Source organism: Lynx canadensis, chromosome D1 (genome assembly GCF_007474595.2).
Source record: "Lynx canadensis isolate LIC74 chromosome D1, mLynCan4.pri.v2, whole genome shotgun sequence".
NCBI classification, from domain to species: Eukaryota; Metazoa; Chordata; class Mammalia; order Carnivora; family Felidae; genus Lynx; species Lynx canadensis.
Window position 1 is genome coordinate 71,523,227 of NC_044312.2, and position 11,515 is coordinate 71,534,741.

Below are 11,515 nucleotides of genomic sequence, written 5' to 3' on the forward strand. Positions count from 1 at the left end.
TTTCTACTTCCTTTGTAGTGTGGAACAATGCTCTCAGACAGGGAGAAGACAGTCAATTTTGGTCCTGCAAGTCTGAGCCAAGAGAGAATTTTAATCATCTCAGAGGAACCCAACCTGAGTAATTCCTTGACGTCATTCACTGAGTCTGTCCACTTCTCAGAGTGACCAGCTTGGGTCCGGGCCATGATGCTTTGCTCATTCTCTGGCAGGGACAGACAACTCTAAAAATATTCTCTAGAAGGGACTTCTGTGGGTTAAATTTTGGCATCTACATTTTTCTGGGGTTTGGGAAAAAAGCCTTTAGGCAGGTGGCCTGTGATGGGGAGTGGGAATCAGCTGAGGTCAAGTGCTCAATAAATTTAGTCTAATTTGAGGGCTCTGCAAAGATGTCTGGATCTCCCATTCTTCAGCCAGTCTTCTTAACTGGCTTAGTAGAAGAGAAAGCATTGTTAAGGCATATATTTCTAGTATAAACTCTAATAGGGTAGGGAAATCCATCAAGAAGAAAGGACCCAGGACAAACTCAGGGCTTTGATCAGTTGGTTGCCTCTGTTGGTGGAGATACAAGATGGGCTGAAGATTGGAGTGCTTGGAAGCCTTTAAGCGGAGTACTTAGACCCAGGATTTCTTTCTATATCCTATACAGTGAGATGACTATCCCTCCTCGGTGCCAGAGAAGAATGGAGGATTACCATAATGAATGGTAAAACTCAGCCTCCTTTCCTACTCATTGGCTTATACTCTACCTCAGCCCCCATCCCACTGACACATTCAGGAGATTGGAAGACTCTTGGGACATATCAAAAGCCAAGGGAAAAGTCTTATAACTACTCATAGTTTAGGGTTCCCCCCTCAATAAAATGGGGAGGTTGTTTCCATCTAATCACTCTATATTCAGGCCCACTGATGGACAACTCTGCCATTTCCAAATTCTGATTAGCAGTTTATGACCTTCCTCTTAAATAGAAATCAGCAGTCAAGGAGAACTAAAAATGTGAAGCTACCCTTTAATGTGAGAAGCACCAAACAAGTTTGAACTTACTCTCTGTTTTCTTTACAAATTTCCTAGGAGAAATATTCCTTAGGGGATATTTCCACTAGGGAAAAACAAAACCTATGTTTAACAGCTTCAGAGACCTAGGAGAAGATGTTGCATCCATTAAATAAAAGCAGGAGGATATAAAAAGTAACTGTTGCAGAATAAAAATGAAAAAGCTCTTGGAAATTAAAAATATGATCACGAGAATTTAAAAGGCAATGAAAACTTGAAAAAAAAAAACCAGAATGTTGAACCAAAAAAAGAAAAAAAAGAAAAAAGAAAATAAATTATCAAAGAAATAAAGCAAGAAACTTTCCTTGAAGTGAAGGACATGAATTTTCAGATTATGAGTGTTCTGTCAGTACTCATAATAAATAAAAATGGTCTACACCAAGGCACATGATCATGATATTTTAGAACATTGATGAGAAGATTCTGAGATAGAGAGCTCGAATGCCTATGCCAAGAAGAAAGAAAGAAAGAAAGAAAGAAAGAAAGAAAGAAAGAAAGAAAGAAAGAAAGAAAGAAAGAAAATAGAAAACAATGGACAATATTTTCAAAATCTGAGTGAAAATGATTTCCAACCTAAAATTCCATCTCCAGAAAATCTATCATATAATGGTGAATGTGCTCCACCAAAGTGAGAAAGGAAACTGAGAATGAGGAACAAATAGGATCGAGGAAAAAGGAATAAACTGAGATGAGCAGAAAGAAAATTAAACAAGTGGAAAGTGAGGGAATTCCTGATGAAAAGTGAAAGAAATGTATAAGGAAATATAATCAAAGTACACTATGTGCCTCAGCTGGGAATAAATCATATTTACGTGGCTTAATAATGTAAACCCTGAATATCCTTCTGTCAAATGCATATCTGATCTTATCACATTGGGAGAATGTAAATAGGGTAGGGATATGTTTTATTTGGGTAGAGGGTGATATTCAAGGATTTCTGTTAAATACATCATTTTTTTTTAAAACGTTTTTTATTTATTTTTGGGACAGAGCGAGACAGAGCATGAACGGGGGAGGGGCAGAGAGAGAGGGAGACACAGAATCGGAAACAGGCTCCAGGCTCTGGGCCATCAGCCCAGAGCCCGACGCGGGGCTCGAACCCACGGACCGTGAGATCGTGACCTGGCTGAAGTCGGACGCTTAACCGACTGCGCCACCCAGGCGCCCCTAAATACATCATTTTAATACAAGCATCAGGAAGGCATGAGTTTTTGTTTTGTCCACCATGAATTGCTAGTACCTAGAACAATGTCTGGCACATAGTAGGCCCTCAATAAATATTTGTAGCATGAATGAAACTTTCTTCTAAGGAATATTTCTCCTAGGAAATTTGTAAAGAACACAGAGTAGGTCAAAGTAAATGAAAATAAACTTCAAGAAGGTTAGTACATGGAATCTGTTTCTCTCTAAAATTGTAAGACTAGGGGCGCCTGGGTGGCGCAGTCGGTTAAGCGTCCGACTTCAGCCAGGTCACGATCTCGCGGTCCGGGAGTTCGAGCCCCGCGTCGGGCTCTGGGCTGATGGCCCGGAGCCTGGAGCCTGTTTCCGATTCTGTGTCTCCCTCTCTCTCTGCCCCTCCCCCGTTCATGCTCTGTCTCTCTCTCTGTCCAAAATAAATAAACATTAGGGGCACCTGGGTGGCTCAGTCGGTTGAGCATCCAACTTCGGCTCAGATCATGATCTCACGCCCTGTGAGTTCGAGCCCCGCATCAGGTTCTGTGCTGACAGCTCAGAGCCTGGAGCCTGTTTCCGATTCTGTGTCTCCCTCTCTCTCTGCCCCTCTCCCGTTCATGCTCTGTCTCTCTCTGTCCCAAAAATAAATAAACGTTGAAAAAAAAAAGTTAAAAAAAATTGTAAGACTAGCAGTTTCAAAATTTAAAAGTAATTACATAAGATAGTTAAACTGAGCAAATACTTGAGACAATTTAAAAGCATAAGAAATTTCTATGAAATTATTCTTTATAAATCTTTATGCCAGCTGGTTTGATTGGAGATGCCTTGGAGCTCAGAACAGTTCCAGGGAAGTCAAAATGTAATTTTCTCAATTTAGAAAGCAAGTTATTGTATTGACTTTTTCTTCCATTCACTCACTGATATAATACAAGGATGGGGTGAGGAAAACTGCCTTGTGTGCTTCTCGAGCTGGTGAGCTTCTGAAGAGAAGAAGCCCTCAGTACTTGCTCTCATAACAGATTCCAGGACACTGATTCCTTCCATTCAATAAAGAGGTGCGTCTTTGGACCAAGGATCTGTTTTGCCATCTAATGGATCTAAATTGGGTCTATTTAGTTCAACTTGGCTGCGAATTCACTGCTGACTCTTACTGTAATCAACCCATGGAACTCTTCACTCATTCATCCTCTTGCTCACTCCCCCTTCACTGGACATTTGCTGCACACCTACTGTGCGCCAGGTACTGTGCAAAGACAGGAGGAAGAAGATTATGTCAAATAATTCTGGGTGCTTGGAGCTAAAATAGCCGGCCCTATTGGAGCTCGCAAGAAGATGTTCAAAGCGCGGATCCAGGTATATTGGTGTTAAGATCTGCCTCTGGGTCGGGTGCACACTCCTGTTAGAGTGCAGGCAGCTGATCCCAGTTCAGCCCTCTCCAGCCCTCAACCCCAAGGATTCAAATTGCCCCCAGATTCATATTTGTGGGCCTCCCGGGGAGACCAAACCCCGACCTGACTCCTCCCGCGCGCCTCGCCAGCTTCCCCCGCTCAGCGAGCCACTAACTTCGTCCAAGCTAAGCAGCTTGGGGCTCTAGGGTCCGGGGCCTTACGGATCTTCTCTCCGACCCCTCCCCCCTCACCTTCCTCCCAACACGGGCCCAGCGATTTCTCCCAGTCCCCAGAGCTCAGGCGTGGGGGTGGGGGATGGTCCAATCCCGAAATGCTAGAGCGGGCTACATGCTCTGCCAGACCTCAGAGACGGGTGGCAGTGGTCCGGAAAGAGGCGGTGTGGAGGGCAGAGGCGTCAGTTAGGTAGTGTCTCCCAGCCGTGCCTTTCCACTCCTGCTGGAATCCGGGGACAGCGACCCAGAGGTCTGTCGTATTTGCAGGGCTTTGGAAAGAGGAAGGGCCCTGTCCCCCCTCCGCGTCCGCTATGGCCCTAGGCCACGTTGTAGGTGCCACGCTGCGTTCAGGGGTTAGGGGCGACTCTGGGTCATGAAGCCACTGTGCACTCTGCCTGCTAGAGTAGCAAGAAGGCCCCGCAAGAGCGGCTGGCTTTGAGGGTCAGGATTCTTTGGGATGTTGCGTGGGGTTTTTGTTGCCCAGGTGCTAGAGGACAACCCGTCGTCGCTCCGAAGGCAGGGTCCTGCAACAGCAAAAGACAGACCCACAGGGCAGCCCCTGAGCGCCTTTCTGATCTGCAGAAGCAGGAAGCACCAGCGGGTGGGATGCCACGAGCCTCTGGGCGAGGCTTCTCTAGAGGCTACCCGAAGTTAGGAGGGGCCCGAGGGCGCTTTGGGGAGGCACAGCCCCCATCCCAAGAAAGGGCTAGCCTAAGGTCCGGAGGGTGGGTGATACTTCTTCACTTGTTCCCCACTGCCTCTACCTGCCAGTCCACTCTGCGCTCCTTTCCGTAAGAGCCCGGGATCTTTTCCCCTCGCCCGGGTGCTGTGAGTACCCGCAGCGCCGACTCCGAGAAACTGCCTTTCCTCAAGAAAGAAGGTAGAGGCTGAGTCCATGCGCCCGGATGTGCGTGCTTGGGGAACAGTGTGCACCCGTATGTGTGTGTAAAACGTGCCTGTTTCCTAAAGCAGAAACTCTGGGGGCTGCTTTCGGGTCTGGGAGAAGTTGGTTTGGGTTGTTGCGCGCGCGCTCACTTGCAAACAGCTCGCGAAGGCACGTCTGTTGCAGCAAGTGCTGGCTATTGACCGAAGTGTCCGTGTGTGAATGCGAAAGGCAGAGCTGGTGGCTGGGGACCAGGTGTATGAGCCCGGGACGTGCGCCCCGCGGGCAGTGTGAGCGCGCTCACCAGCGGCCTGTAGCTGAGAGGGGCGCGTGTGTGAAAGTCTGAAGTCTGCCCTTAAGGCTTGCAGCACCGGCTCTCCTTTGCGGGACCGCGCAGGACGCGCGCCCACTCGACAATGAAGCGCTTCAGAGAAGTGGGGCAGGGGTATGGAGCGAGACGGGCAGAAACCTGGGCACAGGCTGTCCCAGCCCAGCAGCTTAGCAAACAGAAGCCAGAAGCACAGGACAGCTGTGTAAACCAACTCCGGCGGCGCCGCATTGCAGGGTCCTGGGTTAGAGGGGGGCATGCTGAACCCACAGTCGAGGTTTCTGGATTAGGAGGGAAATGCCTAGCACTACTTGTAGCCAGTGGCAGCTTAGCCCCTTCCCCAGTCCTCCTGACCACTCCTACCGGTCCCAGAGAAGTGAGGCGAAGGAGGCTTGGCTGGCTGCCAGACTAGAAGCAAAACGACTTTGAGGGGTGCAGGGTGCCGGGGCGCAGGTGGCCTGGGGGGTGAGGAAAGTGCGGAGGTTATCTCAGGGGCACCCAAGGTGGTCCAAAGAGATCAATGTTTCAGGGCCCCTCCCTGCTCCATCCAACTCCTTCACAGTGGGCTATTTCAGCTGAGATCCCTTTTTAGAACCCAGGACTCCTCGGGGTCCAGGTGGCCAGATGGGGTCCTTACTGGCATAGCAAGAGGGGCTTCAAGACTAGAGTTCAGGCACCAAGACAGTGAGAGAAGCTCTGGTCCCTCACTGTGGCTGACTCCAAACTCTCCTCCATTGGCCCTCATTTTCTGGACGTCGTCGAAAGCTCTCCACCCCTCCCTGCCCTCCCGCTCTCCAAGCAATGACCTCATTGCAAAAGACAGCCAGAGCGGATGGTTCCCCTCCCTAGAGAACCAGTGCAGGGAGAGCGAGCAATGACGCCACTGGAGCTGGGTCGGTCCTGGCCACTTTGGATTGGCCGCGCGGACTCGTGGGGACCCCCCTCCCACTGTCGCTGGAATAAGAGCCGAGAGCTCCGCGGGGAAGACGCCCGCAGCAGGCGTTGTGTCCAACGGGGTGGACCGGCCGCTCGCGCTCTCCAGAAACTCGTCTCCAGGTGAGGAACTCCCCACTCTGCCCACTCTAATAACTTGCCTCTGGATTAGTTCATCTAGTTTGCTCCATCTGTCTGCCTTTCCTTTGCCTCTCACGGGCATCGCGGCCCACCTACGGCAGGTGCTCCTAGCTCTCTGTCCCGCTCAGGGGAAGGGGGGCGGTTGAGAGGAGAGCAATTTCTTCTAATTAGCACAGATGGAACTTCAAGCATTCCCAGGGCTTGCCTGGGCGCTGGAAGCTCCGCGAGCTCAGGTAGGCGGGTCTGCGGCCCCTTCGTTAGAACCCCTGGGCGTGCAGAATCCTGCTCGAGTTTGGTCTGGGAATGCCCTGCGCGGTCTGTGTCCTGAGGGATCATGTTTGATTCTCGGGACGGTGCAGCCTTGAGCTTTCTTGTGAGGCGCCGCCAGCCCACGAGCGTCCCTGGGGCACGGAGGGGACCTGCGACTGTGCAGTCAGCCGCGCAGGACAAGGGGGCTCACTTCCAGATGCTGGCGCCCAGCACCCACTGCCAAACTGCGCTCCAGCGTAGACGGACTGGGCCGGCAGAGCCCTGACACACCGGTAACTGCACATTTAAAATCTTCCTCGAATCCAAACCCAGATACTGGGTGGATAGACCAGTGCTCCTTTCCAAGGTACCCTTCCTGCTTTCCTGTCCCATGCGTTAGTGCCAAGTCCAAAAGAAAGGGGTAGGTGGTCCTAGATTTCTCAGTTCCTGAGAAGACTAGAGCAATGGGAGAACAAATTGACATTAGGGTGGGTCCCCGCGTGTTTTCTGCAAAGGGCGGAAGGAAGGTGTGGGTTTGTGTGCATGCATGCACTCGTTTGTGGCTTCTCCCCGATTTCCACAGAACTCCACCACACCCTGAGACACTTGTTTCTGCTCTACAAAGCCATTCATTGCACTGTATCTTTTGAGATTCACAGCAGCCCATCTGGCAAATGAATGGAGGTATGGGGAGGTGGGGTAACCTGAGGCCACAAGACCTGCGCGGCAGAGCAGGCACTTAGGTCTGTGGGCCCCAGGCCTTGGCTGGTCTTGGCGCAGTGGTAATATCATTCTCTCTTTACAGAGAGGCATCATGGGCTTCGGGAAGTCCTCCCCCTTTCTGGCTTTCAGCATCTTGGTCCTGTGCCAGGCAGGCAGCCTCCAGGCGGCACCATTCAGGTGAGACAGCCGGAAGCCACAGAACACTCCCCTTCTACTGCCCCTGGGCTGAGGCAGTTCTGTGCCTCTGAGGTCACAGCAGCAAGGCTCCTGGTGCATTAAGACCCTCAGGTGGACCTCAGATTGGGCCTTGTGGGTTGGGAGTCGGGGGAGGGGGCACATCCTCAGGGTAGGTCACAGGGACCAGGAAGCCTTGCTACTTGTCATGGGGTGGAGGCAGTCAGGGGCTCAGAGCCTCTCTTGGATTTGCTTCCCCCCTGAAGGTCTGCTTTGGAGAGCCTCCCAGACCCCACCACACTCAGTGAGAAGGAAGGGCGCCTCCTGCTGGCTGCCCTGGTGAAGGCCTACGTGCAGGGGAAGACAAATGAACTGGAGCAGGAGCAGGAGCAGGAGGAGACAGAGGGCTCCAGGTAAGGCTCCCACCCTGCCCTGGCATATACCCCAGGAAATACAACATCTGGCCAGGGCGCCAGCAGGCTGTGGTTGTTCATCAGGCCCTAGGGCCCAGTCATTCTCAAGCTCTGAGGAAGACAGAGGTCCAGGTATAGCTGAAGAGACTGTGGTTAGACAAAAAGACACATTCCTGAAAGCTTTTAGGAAATGAAATGGGGAGGTACGGAATCACTTACTTGGGGGGAATTTGTCTTGCCCTAAGGAAACTCCCAGCATTGGCTGACTTGGGACCGGTAAGTGTGAAGCCAGGGGATGGACTCAGCATATCTCAGGATGTTTTAGAAATTTAACCTGTGTGTGTTGTTCTTTCACACCCACAAGGAGCCTTCATTGCACATTTGCAAGGTGAAGCCAAAGGCCTTGCAGAGGGTGGGGTCAGGTAGAGCAGTACCTGAGGTAGGTCTGGGGGCTTGAGATGTGTAGGATCTGTGGAGACGTGCATGTTGTCATGGGGCCAGACGCCCTTCCCCAGCCCCACCTCCCCGTGTCCCCTGAGCCTGGAGCTCACGCCAGCCCCTGGCCTGGCCCCGGCACTGCCTGGCATGTGCTGTACCTGCATCTACCCTAAGGACCTCTCTGCAGAGCAGGGACTGAGAAGCATGCGGAAGGCTAGGAAAGAGCACCCCTTCCCTGCTGCAACCCTGCCCCACGCTGCCCTGGCTCAGCAAGCCTCGGAGTTCTCCTAATGGAGGATGTGTGAGCTGCCCTCCTGCCTGCCCCTCCTGCCTCTGCTCCAGGTGCCCCTCCCTCGTCTAACTTTCTGCATGACTGCCCTCAGGGGCGGGCCTGGCGCATGGTATTGTCTGGCATGTCTTTTCCCTGCAGCCTGGACAGCTTCCGAGCTAAGCGGTGCAGTAATCTGAGTACCTGTGTGCTGGGCGCATACTCGAAGGACCTGAACAACTTTCATACATTCTCTGGCATCGGCTTCGGGGCTGAAACACCTGGCAAGAAAAGGGACATAGCCAGCAGCTTGGAGAAGGGCCAGTAACCCCGCTTTGGGGTGCCCCAGGATGGCAACCAGACTCCTTCCACTCCTTCCTGATTTCCCTTCTTGCTCCCATTTTTGAACTAAATGCATGCAGATTCCACTTTGATCGCTCTTCAAGCTGGTATTGGTAGCTTTGCTTATCACAGAGAATATGGGGAACCTCAGGATGGAAGGGAAGAGAGCAGGACTCATAGGCCAGGTTAGAGGCAAGAGTGAGGGAAGCTTCTTGAGATCCCAGAGGATTTCATGGTAGAGTCCCCAATTTCTGCTGCATCCTTCATGTTTCATCATTGATGAATAAACCTATTTTCTAAAAGGATTTGCACTGTGGTGGTCATTACTCTGGTTGTGTCCAAGGCTTGAGAGTACCCAGAACCTATGCTTAAAAGTAGCGTTAGCCTCAGGGTAGCTGGGTACAGGGCTTGGTGAGTGGTCCTTGTGAACCAGTTCCACCGTCAAGAACAGGTGTGCTGAGAAACAGGTAGACACTTCTGGGGGAGGACGCTGTTTCCCTCTTCTCACAGCCTCTTTCAGGTAAGACATCAGGGAATTTTCATTTCCCATGGAAAGTGGTTTTGATGGTGCCTGTGGCTGCTCTATGGTTTCTCTATGCTCCTTGCATGTCTTGGGATTGGGCTGGGCCTTTGGTGACCACTTCATCCTGGTTCTAAAGAGACTGTATGTGACGGTAAGTGCTGATTTCAGTACATGCCTCATGGCTTGACACGGGGTTTTTTCTTTTTCTTTTTTTTTTTTAAGTTTTTATTTAAATTCCAGTTAGTTGACATACAGCGTAATATTAGCTTCACGTGTATGATATGGTGATGCAAACTTCCATACAACAGCCAGTGCTCATCACATTGGCACTGGGTTTTTTTTTCACGAAGGTCTTTGGGCAGGGCTCCTAGCAAAAGCTGCCAGGCCACTTCTCCTAACAGCTTTAATAATTGCATTTAGGAGAAACACTTATTCTTAAGCGGTATGTCGAAGAGCTGAAATTCTCTTTATGAAGGCCTCAGGGGCAGGCTCCTGCCTCTCGCCTCTCACTGACAGACCTCTTCTTTCTCCATCCTGCAAATCAGCGTCACTGCCCAGAAGAGATCCTGCAACACTGCCACCTGTGTGACCCATCGGCTGGCAGGCTTGCTGAGCAGATCTGGAGGTGTTGTGAAGAACAACTTTGTGCCCACCAACGTGGGCTCCGAAGCCTTTGGCCGTCGCCGCAGGGACCTTCATGCCTGAGCAGCTCAGTGACTCCAGGAAGAAGGTGACTGCCCTTTTCTGTTGGGCCGGAGGGGAGGGGATTTGGGGGTTATGAGCCACATTATGAAACCCACTGGACCTGGGAAGGGTCTTCAAATCCCTTCTTTCCAATTACATGCTTCCTTCTCAGTGGTGAGATTCTTCCACAACTCAGCCTGAAATCAGAGCATTGACACAGGCTGCAGACATGCAGCGTCATCTCTCTGAGAAGAGAAATGAGAAATAAAATGCTTGCCAAATGATAATTGCTTTTTTCCCGTCATTTGCCATAAAAGTCTGTCTACATCTCATACCTATAGGTTGTAAATGCTGTTTTCCTGTACATTTGTGTTCTTTTTATAATAATTGTGGTTGTTTCCTTCTTGTCCTTCTTATTCGCCAACACCTCCTTCTTCTCCTTCTCTACTTCCTCTTCCTTCTTCCTTCTTTGTCTTCTTTTTTTATTTTATTTTTTTCCCATCTCAGGTCACCATGAAGCTGAACTCACCACTTCTGTTAATTTCTGTTGACAACACTTGGTGGGAAGGCCCCATGGAAGATATACATGTTTGCATCCCAACAGATACTGAAAAAAGCACCTTTGTCACTTACAAGGAATGAAAGTGAATGCAAAATAAGCTAATTCCATATGTATTGTGTATCCTTTTTATATTTGACTCTGTGTGTGTCAGTGTGGTGGTGGCATCTATCGTTGGCTTATCTGGTAGCAAACTGGTTCTTTGAGAGCTATCCTGTTGATCACAGCAGCTCTGCAAACCTTAGGGGGACAATAAGTCATTGCCTTTGTGGCCTCTGGGGACATGTGGTAATGGTGATGCTTTGCCTTGTTGTCTAAGAACATGACTGTAGACTTTATTTAAGGAAATCTCAGTGTTGTATCATTTGTGAACTTCATCAAGATTAAAAACATATTTTGGATACATGTGTTTTGAGACCCTGGTGATTCATTTCAACTTGTTTCCCTATGTAATAATAATAACACTAACAGTTGACATGTTTTGAGTGCTTACTCAAATTGGGACAGTTGATATTCTAAGACAGTGTTTTATACGTATTAATTCATTTAATCTTTATGACAACTCCACGAAGGAGATACCATTGGTATTTCCACGTTGCCTCTGAAGAAACAGAGGCCTGGAGAAGTGAAGTCCAAGGTCACAGAGATAGACAATAGTAGACTCAGGCGTTGGTTTCCAGAGCCTACAGTTGAAACCACTGCATTATATGCTTCTTGACAATGACTTCTGATGAGTTCCAGAGACCTGTGAGCCATTCTTTGACCTAACTGCCTCACATGGCAGACCCTCAGATTTTGAAGACAAATGGACCGTGTTAAAACATACAAACAACCTAGTCTTTATATAATAAAATGGATCCCTTTTACCCATTGCTTGGTGCTACATGTTGGAAAGTTTGTGTGCGCTCCCTCCATCCCCACCCTACCCTGCCTAGCCAAAAAATTGTATATTGAAACCTAAGCCCCAAAGTGATGGTCTTGGGAGGTGGGAACTTGGTGGGGGGGGGGTGAT

At 49.9% G+C, this 11,515-nt stretch overlaps 1 protein-coding gene across 4 annotated transcripts; it reads left to right on the top strand.

Moving 5' to 3' along the window:
* Positions 1 to 4,583: 4,583 nt before the first annotated feature.
* Positions 4,584 to 10,906, top strand: CALCB (calcitonin related polypeptide beta). 4 transcript variants are annotated; one of them, XM_030332941.1, is made up of 5 exons: positions 4,584 to 4,725; positions 5,822 to 6,112; positions 7,185 to 7,279; positions 7,543 to 7,689; positions 8,558 to 9,089. In XM_030332941.1, exons 3-5 carry the CDS (start codon positions 7,194 to 7,196, stop codon positions 8,721 to 8,723), a joined length of 399 nt encoding a protein of 132 aa, XP_030188801.1. In that variant the 5' UTR covers positions 4,584 to 4,725; positions 5,822 to 6,112; positions 7,185 to 7,193; the 3' UTR covers positions 8,724 to 9,089. The 4 variants fall into 4 exon arrangements, with proteins under 4 accessions (XP_030188801.1, XP_030188800.1, XP_030188798.1 ...); XM_030332938.1 differs by lacking the exons at positions 4,584 to 4,725; positions 5,822 to 6,112; positions 8,558 to 9,089 and adding exons at positions 6,981 to 7,063; positions 9,806 to 9,990; positions 10,452 to 10,906; XM_030332940.1 differs by lacking the exon at positions 4,584 to 4,725 and having other exon boundaries at positions 5,032 to 6,112.
* The last annotated feature ends 609 nt before the right edge of the window (positions 10,907 to 11,515 follow it).